Source organism: Tyto alba, unplaced genomic scaffold, assembly GCF_018691265.1.
Source record: "Tyto alba isolate M040663 unplaced genomic scaffold, T.alba_DEE_v4.0 Super-Scaffold_10, whole genome shotgun sequence".
NCBI lineage: Eukaryota > Metazoa > Chordata > Aves > Strigiformes > Tytonidae > Tyto > Tyto alba.
The window spans coordinates 561,536-578,428 of NW_024881262.1; the positions used below are offsets into that span (position 1 = coordinate 561,536).

A 16,893-nucleotide genomic window follows, 5' to 3' on the forward strand; every position below is an offset into this window, starting at 1 on the left:
CATTCTCGCTCCCAACCCCGAGCCTGATCCTGGTCCCGGTCCTAATCCTGCTCCCGATCTCGACCCCCGATCCTGCTGCCGATCCCGCTCCCAGTTCCGATCCCGCTCCTGATCCCAACCCCGCTCCTGGTCCCAACCCCGAACGTGATCCTAATCCCGCTCCTGGTCCCGATCCCGACCCCGATCCCGACCCCCGATCCCGACCCCCGATCCCGATCCCGCCCGCGGCCCCGCGGGGCGGCGCTGGCGCGCGCCGTCTCCAAAGCAACGCGGCGGGCGCGGGGGCTGCCGGGACAGCGCGCGGGGGCGGGCGGGGCCGCCTCAGGCGGGAGGAGGCGGGGGGGGCGGCCGGGCCCGGGGGTGCGGGGCCGGGCCCGGGCCCGGGGCTGCTCGGCAAAGCGGGGCGGGCCCGGGGCTCCCCGCTTGCGCCCGGCGCGGTTCTGCGGCACCGGCTGCCGTCGGGCCCCCCCGCGGAACCCGCGCGTCCCGCCGACAGAGCGAAAGCGAGCGGTTCTCCTCCTCAGGTGCGTCGCTGGCAGACACGCGCGGGCTCGGGGCTCCACTCGGGCCCGCGCTGCCTTGGCCGGAGCTTCTGTCACGATTTGCCGCCGCCCCGCGAGCGCGTGAGCTCGGCGACAAAATAAGCAAGCCCTACTCGTTTTGAGGGAAAAAACGGGAAGAGTAACGGGGGGGGGGGTGGGGCGAGCCCTGGCCCCCCGGCCAGCCCGGCTCCTCTGCGGGCACGTTTCACCCTGTTTCAAAGTCAGGTTGCTTAGGTGGCGGTCAGGAGCCTTGTCAGGGAAACCAGGCCGGCCTCGGTAGCTCTTTTCTGACTATCGTGAGGAACTTTCACAGATTTACTGATGTGCTGCCGCTTCCCTTGGCAGGGTGCTGATGCCCTGCGAGCCTCGCCTGCCTCCGGACAGCACCCCCGGGAAGCCGAGCCAGCTGCGCAGGGAGGAAAAACCAAAACGCTTGGACCGAGTGTGGAACAGCTGTGGCCTGCTCGTTCACTGAGCTGAAGAGGAAACACATCACTTCGTGGCAGCACCAGCTGAGGTACTCCTTATCCTAAATTAGGTTTCAGTCAGAAAAGGTACTGCGTGTTGGGCTTTTTTTTGCTGTGAGATATAACAAAAGTCTGCCATTCCTTCAGAACTGAATGGTGTGGAAAGACCTAGTGCAATAATGTGTGTTAACTTATCTAATGGGGGATATAGGCAACGCTGGAGCAATTAATTTAACTAATCCTGCTAGAATCAAAGACGTGTTGACCTTGTGTCCCAACTGTCAGTAAGAAAAATTATCTTTCACTATAAATGTTGCTGAAATAAGGGAAAATGAATCAAATCCTTAGGAATTCTTGCTTAACAAGTTCTGCTGAAAGCGCAGGTGTTAACGCCTGTCAGAGCCAGAGCTTGACTTTGATCCTGCTTGAGCAGGAGCAAATTAGTTCACTCAGCTGATGCCACTGGAGTTCTGCCAGCACAGTGTAAATGAGATCAAATGTAGGATCTTTATGGGAACTGGATGCGAAAAGACTGGAGTAATTCATTGGGAGGTTTTTTTCTGTGGTCACTTCCGAATTCTCACGGCCGGAACAAGCTTCCCCTCGCTGCTGCAGTCCTTGTCATTCTCTTGTGTACGTTTCTGGGGACTGCTGCCAGGCACGGGGTGACGTTTTCACAGGACTCCGCCGTAACTCCAGAGCTCTTCCCTGGAGGGATGCAGTTAGGGCTGGTTTTCTTCCCTACGTATTCTATTTATTCACACCAAGCTTCATCTGTCACTTTACATGTAGTTTTCTGCTATTGTGAGGCTTCCTACTGCTGAATAACTCAGCAGACTGTATCACCTCACAACTCACTGCCTCTTCCAAATGGCAAACATCTTAATATTCAGCAAAGCCATCTGTGGAGCTGGTATTTTTCTTGAGGGATTCAGACAGAAGGCTCTGGTCGCAGAGGGGGACCTGCAGGCAGATTCAGCTTCGGTGCCAGACTGTGATTTCAGTTTGCGGGAGTCAGGCAGCCACAGCTGCCCCTGGGTCTCAGACCCCCACCCGGTTCTCCCCCTCGGGCAGCAGCGCTGGGCGGCGAGGGGGGTGTGGGGGGGGTGTGGGGGGGTGGGCAGCAGCCCCTCGGGTCCTGCCGCGGGGCGAGCCCACGCAGGGGGAAGCCCAGCAGGTCCCGGGAGGCAGAGTGCGCACAGTAACCACGCGCACGCACAGTAGCACAGCATGCTATGCAGTGTCGTTTTTGCAAAATATTTATTACAAAATAAAAGTAAATATGGCAACAAAACTTAAATAGCAAATGATGCGACACTGGCCATAAAGCTCTTGCTATATTATTATTAAACTTTTACAATAGTCAAGTATGTCTCCAAGGGAAGCTGCATGTGGACAGCTCGAGTATATTCCTGTGTTACTGGCTCTAGCTGTTTGAGATACGTTAGGTGTGTGCCTCCTGCTCTCACCTGCACCCAGCTGCGAGCGGCTGTGCCGTGTGCTGGGCTCATGGATCCTCCTAAAACAGACGGGGGCTGGCAATTCCCATGCTCAGCGAGACCTGCCATGCTTTACCCCAGCCCCTCCTCCCCTTTTTTCCTCTTAAAAACACAGCAAATGATCCAGTGCTTATCCCTTTTTAATAAGGTAGCAGGAAATGAAGTCTCAACACTGAAATACCTATTGTTCCCCTCTGAGTCACAACTTCTCTTGTGAGAGGTTGCTTGGATTTCTTTCCCACCTATTAAAAACTGTTATTAAAGCTCACCAGTGAGAGAGCAAGTCTATGTTCCTGCTGAAAGGGCTTTTAGGTGTGCTCCAAACAGGAATGCAGTCCTTCAGGTCTCTTAAGCCACATGTCTAATGGAAGTACTCTTTAAATAAAATAGAATTAAATTTAAAAAGGTGACTGTGTGTGGGGAATCTTCCTAAGGCACCCAAGAATTTAAAAAGAACTTTTCCCACTCATATTAGTTACAGAACACTTTTGTTCCTCTTCTCTCCAGAGTTAAAAATGTTGGCTAGTTAGGAACCTTGGCATACAGGATGGCATAGTTGAGTATCATTTAAAAAAACCAAAAACAACAGAAAGAAAGAAAACCCTTGGTGAATGTAAAGCACTATGTCCAGACAGCCTAGGTTTCGCTAGCTGCGCAGATACATCACGGACAACACGTAGAAATAGTCACGTTAATGCCGAGGTTTCCGTTGTCAGCGAAGAGGTGTGCTATAGCCGTATCAAAGACTAGGCAGTCGCTGTTCAGGATGGCCGCGGACACCCCGTCGTGGATGGAGCGCGGCGTTGCCTCCCAGGTCAGCCGGCGGCGGTTGCCGTTCAGCTCCAGTCTGTACGCAAAGTTCTCCGCTTGCTTGCGGGTGCCGATGAGCAGCACGATGGCAAAAAACTGCTGGTGACCTTCATACTTCTCTTGTTTCTCCAGCACTAGCATGAAGTGGTGACCGAAGCACGACTGCATCATCACCCAGTCAACCGCCCCTGGAAGGTTAATGTCTGTGGCAAGAAAAACGATGTCTTCTCCCTGAAGGGTGGTAATGCTTTTGTGGGCGTGCATGAGGTGGGACATCACGGCTTCCAGGGATCCCTGCCACTTACAGGAGGCACCAGGGCATGGGCAGGAGTAGGGACGATACTCACAGATGTCTTCATGTTCTGGCTTTTCTGTGTGATGGAGCGTCAGAGAGCAGCCTGTTGTGGCGTACTGGAAAAAGACCAAATACAAGCTGTCAGGAAAGGCACCAGCATGAGCGTTTGCTGCTCCCACCTGTCAACTGGAAACACTGGTAACCAACCAGGACTCTTGTTCTCATTGCAAATTTTACATTAGATACTTCTATTGAGCCCTGGATTCAGAGCTGAGCTTTACTTATTTTTGCTTCCACTTAAAAATGGATTCTTCTTGTCTTTTGTGGTTGTTTTTTTTTTTCTAACGCAAGCACTTAGATAAAATGGATTGTAAGGCTGAGTTGTAGTTAGATTTGCTGTTGCAGTTAGATCTGATTGGTCCAGATCAGCTGAAGTAGTCCTGGTTTGGATTTTTCTTTTCTTTAAAAGGAACAAAGGATTCCGGTTTCAGCAAACAGCTACTAGAGTGAATTACTGTTAAGAGATGTATCTTATTACCATCACAGAGCAAAAGCACTCCCATTAAATTCAGATGCAGATTCCCCACAATTTTTATAAACGCTGTAACAGTTTCAACACTGCAGTTGTGAGAAGTGGAGAGAGAGAGGTTGATTTTTCACTGAGCATAATGCTAGCACACAAGTAAGTTCCGTCTAACTTCTACTGTCATTGGGCAACTCAGAGGGTTAATCGCTTTAAACAAGCGGGGCCAGCTTTTCCTTTTTCTGCAGTCAGTTCAGTTGTCTGCACTGACCATATTGTTGTTTTCACACCACCTCCACAGCAGAAACAAGTCTCTCCTATTCTCCCCGAGAGCACAGCTCCCCCAGTCTGTAGGTGTCTGTAGCGGTATCAGCACCACTGCTAACGCCACCGCGCAGGTTACAGCGGGCGTGCGTGGCTGCTTACGGATGCCGTGACGTTTCTTTGAGGACAGCTACAACCAAGGTATAAATGACTATTTCTGGGCTAATATGTCTGTGAGAAGTTTCAGCTCGAAGGGTGAAATGCCCAAGATGCAAATCACCCCGTACTGCGAACATGGCCTGGGACAGAAACTTGACCTTGCGCTTCTGGAGGAGCTCGTTTCATAAGGCGTGAAGAGTTAACGTGAGCCTTTCCTCGCTGCCTGCCCCTGCTGCCTAATCCTCTGCTAAGGGCTTTAGTGCGCAGCTGCTGGCGCTTCCCGCGGCCGTACCCCGCTGAACGCTTCAGTCCTGCGAGGTGTTGAAGAGCAGCTCCCAGTCCACCCTCGTTAACAAAGCCAGTTGCAACAATACAAGCTGCTGCTTGAGCGGAACCAGCCGGCTACGCGATAGCGACCAGCGGCGGCTACAGAAGCGAGAGCGCAAAACCCAGGGGAGCAAACAGCGGTGAGAGGCGCCCGCTTCGGTGCGCTCCGAACCCAGCGCTGCGGGTTCCGCTCGGCGAGGAGCCCCACCGGCACTGGGGACGGCCAGCAGCACGCACTGACTGGCTGGGCCGTGCTGCTTGGCCAGCGCCGCCGATCCCATCCCCATCACACCCCGCGGGAGCCTGCCGCGTCTCTCCCTGCGCGCCGGTGGCACAGGAGCTCCGAGTACTCGGCCTGTGCACCTTCGCCTCGACTGCGTCCTTGAGGTGGGGGGCCCGGGCTGTGCGCGGTGTTAACAGCGCTGGTGTGCTGCTAATGCCTGGGCTGGTGTGTCTGTTTTCTGCTTTTTCACTGCCCTGCTCATCATCCCTAGTATTCCGTGCTGGAAAGTACTCTGTACTTGTTTTCACAGTCATTTCTTTAGCACTGTATTCTCTTTCCTAAGAGGAGATGGTCAGCCTAGAGCTCATCACCATATACATGACTGGTTTTGCCACATATGTCGCTCTGCATGTGCTGCTCTGACCTTCATTTTGACAGGATAGCTTTCTGAGCATCCTAAAGCGCTCAGAAAACATCAGCTGAGCTTGAAAGTGCTCCGCAGAGGCAGGCCAGTATTATCAACCCTGTAAACAAAGGCAGACGGGGACACAGGATTGAAGTAACTTGTCTGAAGCCACCTGGGAAATCAGTGGCAGAGCTGGGAACAGACTGCCAAGTCCAGATCCCTGCTGCTCTCCCTCTAGTCTACGAGTAGCTCGAGATATAAACAACGCTCCTGGAAGGAGGAGGCCCGCCTGTTCCTGCCTGCGTGCCAGCAACCTTCAGGGACCCGGCGAGGACTGAGACCCTCTCGTGCTTCACCCTCCTCCAGTGCTTTGTGAAACTGCTTTTAAGATCCGTCCAGCCTCCCGAAGCACTCGCTGAAGCTCGGGGGGGGTGCTCAGCCCAGCGCAGCAGCGATCCCAGGGAGCTCTCGGGGACGCACAGCCTCGCACCGTGCAGCCTCCGGGCTTTCCCAGCCTCGCACCGGCAAGGCTCTGCCGGGCCCGCCGCTGCGGCTCACCGGGGAGCGGACAGCCAGCGGCGCGTCCTGCGTACGGAGCGTGCCAGCTCTGCGCGCGTGTGCGGGCAGGGCGATGTAAGCAGACCCCTGTGCGCAAGGGATGTCTGTTCAGTTAAAAACAAAATAAACCGCGTTTTTATCAGAAGAAAACCCCACCGCCTTTTTAGAGTCTACCGTGTCTTGGAAATGGGAAGTATGACCTTATTGAGGTTTAGTATATTTACTCCAAATCTTTAGAATGACATTTTTCTTTTAAATTAAAGCAAAGCCCTGAAGGGGCTCTAGAGACAGTATTGGACAGCATGGGGGAATAGGTTTGTAAACAATAGCAACATGAACGTACAGTGTCTGTTTTCAAGTTGTTTGCTTATATGGGAAACCTGTCATGCTTTCCTTGAACTGATGGTCTAGCAGCAGTGGTCTGAGGACACAGAGCGGTTCTGCCTACCTCCCACCACCTGTCTAAAGAAAATCAAAGGAAGCGATTAGCCTGGTATTATTTAAGACTTGTTAGTTTATGTACAGTCTCACTCTGCCTTCCACTTCTTAAATAGGAAGCGTTGGTTGTGAGGTGCAGAAAGGCTCTTCCACAAAGCCAAGTGTAAGAGTACACTACAATGTATTTACTGGATTCACTTTTCTTCAAAAAGGACCGGGACCATCTGGAGACTCAAACACGGCAGTAACTCCCGTTACAGATGGCTGTGTTAAAGATCTTGAAAGACACTATTCATGTAAGGTATCTGTCCTGGCTTCCAAGATGCAGAGCATCACCACTCCGAGGAAGGCTGGTAAGAAAGGGGTTTAAATCCCCTAAAAACCAGCCCCCCTGTACTTAGTTTTTTTCCATGTATGTAATAACTAGAAAAGTAATTTCCTTTATAATAAGTAAAACTTACTGTTAGGTTGGGTTAATCACAGCAGTGAGAATTCACTGGTGTACCTGTGCAAGAGTTTTGGGGATTATTTTTGGTGAAGGAAAACAAATAATTCCTTTTGGCACTCATTAATTAGGAGTTTGAGGGTGTTTCTGATGTGCATTTTATCTTCTACAGATTTCTCAGAGCACTAAAAGGCATTTTATATTTTCAGTAACTTTCCTGTGACTTTAAGATTTAAATCCTCTTATAGATTTCTTTTTTCCCAGAAGCTCTGTAAAGCACAGAGATGCAATAATTGTAATTCTTTCTTAAAGCGTTTTAAGAACCACCACCCTCAAAGCAGCTATAGCCACGGGCAACACCAAGTCCCCATTTGCTGTCGGCTCAGCTGTGTCTCAGCCCTACTTACTTCTAGTGCCCTTCCCCGCGGTTTCCAGGCGCGCAGGGACCTCCTCTGCGCAGACCACCGTCTGTCTGCTCCTTCACACTTTCTGGAGCGCTGACTTTCTCTCCCCCCCCCCCCCGAAAGCTTACGCCAGGCTGCCGTAAGGCGGCGGAATCCCCAGGTGAGTCGGAGCGGGGCCAGGCCCCGGCACGGGGTGACGAGCTGCGCACCGGCCGCGGCGCGGGGCGGCTCTGGCCGAAGCCCCGGCGCTGCCGCAGCACGCCATGGACACCCGCTGCGAGGGGCACGGCCGGCCGCCCTCCCAGCGCCGGGCTGCTGTTTCTGGGCCCAAGAAGAAAGAGTGAAAAGCATTCACATGTGCTCATTTCACTGTGCAGCTCTTGGGAACGGTGAAAGCAGCCGAGCAGGGATTGCTCACGGCAGAAAAAAATCCACATAGAAGAGCGGGCGTGCGAGGGAAGAGGAGCAGAGGCTGACTTACGCCTTTGCGAGGAGCTCCTGGGTGCGCGGTGAGTGTGGGGAGGACGCGGGGCCCCGCCAGCGCTGTGTTTTCGGGCCCTGCCAGGCGCACGCGTGGCGCAGGAGAACTGGAGGTCCTGCCGGCAGCACCACCCGGCTCCCCCACACCCCAGGGCTCCTGCAGCACTGGCGTCTCGCCGGGTCAGAGCCAAAGCCCTCCCAGTCCCATAACCGATCTGCGGTGCGTGCCTCAGCCATTGCAAACCTCACCAGCACCCCTCCTTCCCCAGGCCACGGCTGTGAAGAGCACAACATCAACCACAGGAGTAGTACTAGGAGGAATTTTTGGAAATGCCGTTTTCTTAACTGGTTGACATGTACTAGCTGCCTTCCTATTATATTTAGAGAATGCTGAACTGGAGAAGTGTCTTACAGCTGAGACACCTGAACCAGAACTTGCCCCAGAGATGCAGAGATCACTATTCAGTTCTCCCGGGGGCGCAAGGGGTGGGGGCTGTTCTTAGACACACTTCTCTTTGTCGGTGCTTACTCCTCTACCCATGGAGAAAGCAAACCTCACGGGGTGAAGGAGCCAGTCCCATCAACGAAGGGCTTAAGAAACCTTTGTTTTCAAGTGGGTAAAGTCTGACAGGTAAAGTTAGGAATGCCTTCTCTTCACAGGGAAGGGTCTGTAGGCTTCCCGTTCCTTCTCTCACACTTAGTTTACCCGTAACACGTAGGGATGAGCAGGCGGGAGCAGAGCTGCGCCCCGGAGCGCTGCGAGGGCCCTGGCCCGGGGAGCCACCCCAGCCTGGATGTGTCCGTTTCGCTTAGGACGAGCGGGGGAACACCAGCTGCCACGGCTGAGCCCGCCGAGACGCCTCAGAAAATGAGAACGGGGCCAGCATTCCAGCCCAAGGCCGGCCCTGGCTGGCGCTGCTCCCCCGGGCTCGCCCCGGCCCCGGCTGCGGGGCGGCTGGCTGCCGCGGTGGGCACCGGGGACCCAAGTCGCTCCCGCGTGAGGGGGAGCGAGGAAGCGGCACCGGCAGCCGCCCCGGCCCCCGACCGCAGGAACGGGCACGGAGGGTTGGCTCCAGAGGAGCCGTGACTCCCTGCGCGTCCTCCGCGGGCTGGCCGGGAAAGCTGCTGCTCGGCGCTGGCTCTCCCGGGCAGGGGCAGCGAGTGCCCGCACCGGCCCCGTGCCCGCACCGGCCCCTGCCCGCACCGGCCCCGTCGGTCCCAGCGCCCGCCCGAGCGCGGCTCTCCCCTCGCCGCTGATGGCTCTGCGTTTTGAAACTTCCTTCTCCTATTCCACATCAGCGACGGCTCCAGCAGTTCCTGCCTCCGTCCCTCCATCACTCCTCCCTGTGGTTTTAAAGTGCTTTTGGTATTACGGAGGTAGGAGCACCCAGGGGTTCCAGGAAGAGGTGAAAAGGACCCGCTCGGCATCGCCTGCCTGTACGTATCTGCCACCCCGGCAAACGTCTATCAGGAAGGATACACGCTTCAGAGCAGTTCACCTAGTTCTTTTAAATAGAAAACCCACTTTAAAAAAAGTGAGACTGAAATGTTTTAATCTGAATACTTGAAATAGTACCAAGACAGAACAGACTTGAAAAAAGAGTAATTCAGATGTAATTACTGACCTGACAGCTTAGCAGCCCCTGCCCTTCTGAAGGAGGGCTGCAGAGAACTAATGGGAGAGGCACAGACAGAATTTCTGCTACCCCCGTAAACCACTTTTTAAAGACTGAGCATCAGCATATGTTAATCTAACTGGGGGGGGGAAGTCTAGCCTTTGTATCTACTGATTATGCCAAATACTAGGACAAAATTTAGAGCAGGATTTTCAGTGAATTAGAAAGGATCGTTAGAAGTTTTGCTTTTAAAGGCTGGTGGCACTCCGACCATCTTATTTCACTTTAGAAACCTGCAGAACCATGAAAGAGGGCCAGCAAGCACCTCCTTTTCTGTTCTGTGTTTATGATGGGGAAGAAATAAAGGGAGGAAGGGGACACGGGCCCGCAGAAAATGAAGCTGCAGAGCTCCAGCTCTGGTGTCTGCAGCGGCTCCGGGCGAGTCCCACGTGCTGGTGCGGGAGGAGACGCCTCGGGTACCTTCAGCGAGGGCGTTTTTGTAAATGCCAAGAAACCATCACCTTCTGCAAGCTCCCAAGTGAAACTGCTACTGCTTACGCTGGACGGACCTCGGAAAGCTCCTGCAAGCCTTCCCGTAAGCCGCGACGTTTCTGTACCAGCCCAGCGGCGAAGGCGAGGCAGGAACCCGTGGGGAAATCCTGCTCAGCGTGCAACCCCGAGGCCGGCAGACGTGACGCCGTACCCACCGCCCCAGCTGGCTCCCGGGGGTGTCGGCGGCGAGGGGTTATTTAGCATTTCGGGCGGCGGGAGGGTCGCGCGATGCTCTGCCGGTAAAAATAAAACCCGCGAGAGAACGCGCCGATCCCGGGCTGCGGTTACGCCCGCCGGGGGAAGCTTTTCCGCCGTGCTTCGGGCAAGCTGACGACACCCCAAGTTTTCCGCTGGGCTCTGAGCGTCGCGCCGCACCCTAACAACGGGTCTCGTGGGGGGAGCAAGGGGGCAGGGGGAGGGGGCGGGGGGCTCCCCACGCCGCTGCCGACCCCCCCTTACCTTGCAGGGGAAGAGCACGGCCGAGGCCACCTTCTCCATGGCCAGGTTGCGGATGCTGGGGGTGAGGGAGCCCCGGCAGGTGGGGCAGAGGCTCAGCTTCTGCCGGCATTGGTTGCAGACCAGGTGCCCGGCCTGGCACTGCAGGATGGGCGGCAGCACGTAGTCGAAGCAGACGGGGCACTCGAAGAGCGAGGTCAGTTCGTGATGCTGCTGCGGCGGCGGCGGGGGGGGGGGGAGGCGGGGGGGGAGGCGGCGGCGGCGGGGGGGGGCGGCGGAGACGCCCCGCCGGGCCCCGGGAGGACGGCGGCGGGGGAGGCGGCGTGCTGCTGCTTGGCGCAGGGCTTACCGGCGCCGGGGCCGGCGGAGGACGGGCGGCTCATCGCGGCGCCACCGGGAGCGGGGGGGGGGGGGGGGGGGGGGGCGGGGGGGGCGCGGCGGGGCCCAGCGGCGGCTGCGCGCGGCCTCCGCCCCGCTCCCGGCATGCGCCGGGGGGCGGGGCCTGGCCGGGGGGGCGGGGTCTCCGGGGGGCGGGGTCTCCGGGGGGCGGGGTCTCTCCGGGGGGTTGCCCTGGGAAACGGAGCTGTCCGCGGTAATTCAACACCCGGCGCTCGCCGCCGTAATTAGCAACGTATCATCGTCGTCACCATCACCATCGCAGAACGGGTCTGGGTGGGAAAAGGACCTTGAAGCCCCTCCAGCGCCGCCGCCGCGCGCAGGGGCTCCTCCCGCCAGCCCAGGGTGCTCCCAGCCCCGTCCCGGAGCACCGTGAGCTTCATCGCGGCCAAGGGCGAGGGCCTGCCCGGGGGTCGGGGCGATCCCAGCACAGACCCAGGCTGGGCCCTCGAGGGGCGGCTGGGGAGCAGCCCCGAGGAGAGGGGCTGGGGGGGCTGGGGGGGGAAAACTGCCCGTGAGGCAGCCCCGTGCGCTGGCAGCCCAGAACCCACCCGTGCCCTGGGCTGCAGCCAGAGCAGGGGGGGCAGCAGGGCCAGGGGGGGGATTGTCCCCCTCTGCTCCGCTCTGGGGAGACCCCCCTGCAGTGCTGAGGCCAGCTCGGGGGCCCCCAACAGCAGAAGGACCCGGAGCTGCTCGAGCGGGGCCAGAGGAGGCCACGGAGATGCTGGGGGGGCTGGAGCAGCTCCCCTGGGGGGCCGGGCTGAGAGAGTTGGGGGGGTTCAGCCTGGAGAAGAGAAGGCTCCAGGGAGCCCTTCGAGCGGCCTCCCAGGGCTTAAAGGGGGGACAGGAGAGGTGGGGAGGGACTCTGGGTCAGGGGGTGGGGATGGGATGAGGGGGAAGGGTTTTAAGCTGAAAAAGGGCAGATTTAGATGAGATTTAAGGCAGAAATTGTTCCCTGTGCGGGGGGTGAGGCACTGGCCCAGGGTGCCCAGAGCAGCTGTGGGTGCCCCCTCCCTGGAAGGGTTCCAGGCCAGGTTGGACGGGGCTGGGAGCACCCTGGGCTGGGGGAAGGGGGCCCTGCCCGGGGCAGGGGGGGGCACTGGGGGGGCTTTGTGGTCCCTTCCCACCCAACCCATTCTGTGATTGTATGATCATGATCAGCAGTAATTAAGCACGTATCGTTGTCAGCGGTAATTAAGCTCGTATGATTCCATACCCAAACCCTTTTAGCAAAAGGAAGGTGCCGGCGGCGGTGACTGGTCCGCGCCCTGGGGGGGCGGTTGGGGGGGTGCGAGGAACGTCTCCTCTCACGGGCTGCACTCGGCTTCTTGGCGCGTGGGCCATCGCGGCGCAGGACGTCACCCGCCGGCATGGGCGCGGTGGGACGGGACCGGGGTAACTGAGGTGACTCCTGCAAATGCAAACCTGTTAGGAGAGCTGGGCACCAGCCGGTGTGATGCTTACGGGGGGGCTGCAGTAGTGAAAATGTGAAAAAGAACAACAATAGGTGTTTTGGGCTGCTCTAAAACATTGTTTAAAATGAGATATTTTCTTAGTTCTGGTTTCACATGTGGGGACCAGACAAGGAAAGGAGTTGGGCTGTTTTCATTTCCCAGATAAAAGAAGTTTGGGAAACAAATGCGATACTTTAAACATCTTCTGTTCCAGTAACACTGGAGAAGTGAAGATGTGGAAGTCTCAGGACAGAAATCTTCCCAAATCCCTTTCCTATTGAAGGAAGATGAGGAATCAAGACGAGTGTTTTCTTGTAGGCGGTGAAGTCATTGTTATATAGGAGTATTTGTATATAGGTTTATTGTTCAATATTCATCTGGCCCCTGGGGTGCCGTGGCTCTCCTTGCTCTGGCCATAAGTGCAATTCTCACCTCTTTTGTACAAAACCCTGCCCGGTGCCCCTGTGCAGCACATCCAATCAGGGTGACAGAAATGAGCTTCATCATATGAGGTTATTTCCCATCAGCAAAATGGGCAAGATTTTCTCAAAATATATTATTTTCCCAAGAATTCTTGTCGTGGTTTAAAGCCAGCCGGCAGCCCAACACCGCGCAGCCCCCCCCCGGGGAATGGGGGAGAGAGTTGGAGGGGTAAGGAGGCTCATAGGCTGAGATAAAACGAATTTAATAATTGAAATAAAATAAAAATAATTATGTTAATAATAATAGTAATAACAGAAAATACAAATGAGTACTGCACAATGTGATTGCTTACCGCCCACTGACCGACGGCCAGCCCGCTCCCGGCCAGCGATCCCGGGGAAGGGAGAATCCTGAAACCGCAGTCCGGGAATGCAGAGCGAGCTTCCCGATCAACCCTTATCTGTACACGGAGCGTGACGCTAGAGGATACGGAATATTCCATTGGCCAGTTTGGGGCCGTTGTTTTGGCTATGCTCCCCCCAGCTTCTTGTTTACCTGCTCACTAGCAGGACATGAGAAGTTGAAAAGTCCTTGATTTCTTAGCAACAACTAAAAACATCAGTGTATTATCAACATTCTTCTCATACCAAATCCCGTACCAAATCCAAAACACAGCACTAGTCTAGTTACTAAGAAGGAAGGAAAAAAAATAAAATTAGCTCTATCCCAGCCGAAACCAGGACAGTTCTCCCTGCAATTTGTTCTGAGGCTTCTTGTCCTTAAACGAGCAATACTTTCTCCCGACATACCCACATTGAGCATTTTTAATACTTCACTAAAGTGGTGTTATTATCGAGGATCCATTAGGATGTGCAGCCGTGTGACTCATTCTTGACTCCAGGCCTTGGAAACTTTTCAGTTAAGGCTCTATCTGTACTCAACTTCCATTAAATTAAGCTGCCTTATTAGCTGAAATCTGATTTTTTTCATATCTTCGCAAAGCTCCATTAAACCTTGCAAGATGGCACAGGCCAAGAAATGAGAAAAAATCCTTTTGAGTACCGTTCTCCTGACAGTGCTTTACAGGTTGTTTTCCTTTGCTATTTTGAGAAATCATTCAATAATGCACTGTGCATCCGAGTGTAATGAAAAGGCCTTGCACTTTATAAGGCACAAAGTAACAAGACCATAGGGTGGACCACACCAGGAGAGCTTTCACTGGGAAAGCACAAGTGGGAATGAGCACCCAAAGTCTGGATGAATCTGTATAGGAGCCAATGCACTGAATGAAGCCTGTGACAGTCACCTCTCCATAATCCCTAGAAAAGGAAAGATTTGCGAGTTACGCTGAGTAATTTAAAAGCAAAACAAAACCAAAAAAGCCCACTCTCAAATAACGGCAGTATTTTGGCATCTTGGAATAAAATTGTGCTTAAAATCTTCACCAATGGCTTACCAAGCCAATTCCAGTTCAAACTGAATTCACAACAGAAATGCAAACCCTTGACAACTAACTGCTGGGAAAAGAAAAGTTGAGTAGATTTAAACAAGGTATGATAGAGATGTTTGTACCATTTTCTCTAGAAATTATATGGCCATACAATATATAGACTAAAAAAGGCCACTGAGTTACTAAGATTTTGAGAAATTTCCCTCTTTCTTTTTTATTTATAGTTTATATCAAAGCAAAAGAGAGAACTTGGATAAAAGCTGTTGAGAAACTTTGCGACAGGCATATGAGCGTGCCTTTTGAGACCGGAGAATCAGAGTTAATAGGCCCTGAGATCCTGGTCTCCATCCTGGAGTGCTGAGCACTTTCCCCCGCTGGTCCCGCAGCCCAGTGTGAAAACAAGGCCAGAATAGTCCTGTGGCCCTGGAGAAGACCTCTCACTTGGTTTGTGGTTTATTAGATATTCTGTGGTATGGGGAAGAGGGAAAATAAGAGCCTTTTCACAGACTGGAACGGTGTCGATATTTATACAAAGAAAATGTGTTTTTTCTGTGCTTTCAATAATAGAGAGTAATTTAAAAATATGTTATTTAAGCTATATATTTATATATATATTTTTTTTAAATGTCAGAATATGGCTATCCCACTTTTTTTTTTTTTTTTTTAGCAGCCCCAAAGAGTTGTCTTACATGAGTAATGTACAAAATAGCTTTTAGAAGGTTGGTGTCTGGTTTAAAGATAGCCTGAATAGAGTCCAGTTCTTCTGCTTGGGATAATTGGGAAAGCACAAGTCAGACCCTGAGCTGGCCGAGGAAGTGCCAGAAGGGTGAGAGGCTGCCACTGGCTTCCCAGCTACCGATCCGCTGCTAACAGGGACACCAGTCCCCGGAGAAAACCGTAGCCTGGCTCCCCGCAGCGCCGCAGGTTGCCATGTCTACGCCGTAGGAATAAGCGTTTGCAGCAAAAAGATGATTTGGAAACAAGCGGTAAACAGAGAAATGAGCTCTGCTTGTCCCCTCTGCCTGCGGCCTCAAAAGCCGTGTCACGCAGCTGATCCCGCGTCCCCCTTGCGCGACTCCCTCGGAGGTGCAGACCTGCAGCCCAGGGCCCCCACAGCGCGTGTTTCCTCCCGGTCGTCGCCCCGTGCAGGGTGCTAGAACGTGGCATGAGTTTCAGTTGTGCGTGTCTGGATTTGTTGCTTGCGTTCCTTGCCGGGTAGCCCCTGATCCCCCCAACTATTCCTCTATTCCAGGGCATGCCAGCACCCCTGGGTATCTGTGGGAGCGTGGGGGGGAGCTGCAAGGCTTATTTGTCTTCCGCAAAGACATTTCCAGACTAGAAGGAAAAATCTGTAGCCGTTGTCCCTGTCATGAGGACAGAGCTTTCTGAGGTGCCAGAGCTGGGGGGGGTTTTCAGACAAGTTTGACTAATAGCCAGATTGTGTCATTATTCCTTCTTATTTGTAAAGCATCCCCAGGTGTGATGTAACCGCGCAGAAATGAGCAAGGACTTTGTTCTCACTGAGGTGCATCAGCAGCTTAAATTTAGCCCCGCACTGCAGGAAGGTTGTAAAAAGACATGGAGATGTGGGGGCAGAAGGATGAAAGCCCGAGGGAGGCGGCGGGGGCCTCTGTTCCTGCAGCCTGGGGCCTCCTGGCTTCGCTTCCTTCTGTCTGCCGCGATCGGACGGGCGTTTGCTGTGGGATGGGGAACGGAGGGATGGGGAATGGAGGGATGGGGAGCGGAGGGATGGGGAGTGGAGGGATGGGGAATGGAGGGATGGGGACGGAGGGATGGGGAATGGAGGGATGGGGAATGGAGGGATGGGGAGCGGAGGGATGGGGAGTGGAGGGATGGGGAACGGAGGGATGGGGAGTGGAGGGATGGGGAGTGGAGGGATGGGGAGTGGAGGGATGGGGGACGGAGGGATGGGGGATGGAGGGATGGGGAGTGGAGGGATGGGGGACGGAGGGATGGGGAATGGAGGGATGGGGAATGGAGGGATGGGGAATGGAGGGATGGGGAGTGGAGGGATGTGGGATCTGGGGATGGGGAGTGGCGGGATGGGGGATCTGGGGACGGCGGTGTGGCCGAAGGGCCGGGGGCTGCTGCTCCTGACGCCCCGTCCCCCCACCCGTGCCCGTGGCCAGAGTCACCAGTGTGGTTATGGCTGGGGGGCCCGGCAGCCCCCAGCCCTTTGGGTCTTTGCGCCCTTTTATCTCCGTAATAACCCGTTTAGCCATTACACAGTGAATGTAGCCTGGCAATATACCGTGCTGTGCTGGGTGACTGAGCTTCGTTAGTGTCTACCGCACAGTTTCATTCATTCATTATTAATTCATTATTTGCATAAGCGCATGCTGGTATTCCCCAGCTAAAATAACTGCTGTCTTGCAGCACCTCATTGCACAGCCGCTGCCTCTGCGTGGGCTCCTCTGCACCCCCTTGTCCTCTGCTGAACCCCCCGGCTCCGGCTTGTGCTGGCAGCCCGGCAGCCGGCTGTGGGGGTGGCTGTCTCGCCAGTGCCCCCCCCCCGTTTTTGGGTGCTCCCAGCCCTGCCCCAGGCCCATTGGCGCGGTGGCACGCCTGTCACGGTGTCACCGGGGCCGCAGCGCTTCGGCTGACCGGCAGCCCTGCAGCGGGGACACTGAAATGAGCAGAAATTGGAGATGGGGGGCAATGACAAGCGCAGCCCCCGCATCAGCT

At 55.0% G+C, this 16,893-nt stretch overlaps 1 protein-coding gene and 1 long non-coding RNA gene across 2 annotated transcripts; one reads left to right on the plus strand and one right to left on the minus strand.

The window, feature by feature from the left end:
* The first annotated feature begins 331 nt into the window (after positions 1 to 331).
* LOC122153737 lies at positions 332 to 3,554 on the plus strand. The gene is made up of 3 exons (XR_006165622.1): positions 332 to 524; positions 888 to 1,059; positions 3,451 to 3,554. It is a non-coding gene; the product is annotated as an uncharacterized LOC122153737 (long non-coding RNA).
* On the minus strand, positions 2,253 to 10,862 carry SIAH2 (siah E3 ubiquitin protein ligase 2). The gene is given in 3 exon segments (XM_032999336.2): positions 2,253 to 3,729; positions 10,468 to 10,700; positions 10,703 to 10,862. Coding segments are annotated over 3 exon segments (936 nt in total). The 5' UTR covers positions 10,848 to 10,862; the 3' UTR covers positions 2,253 to 3,171.
* Positions 10,863 to 16,893: the final 6,031 nt, after the last annotated feature.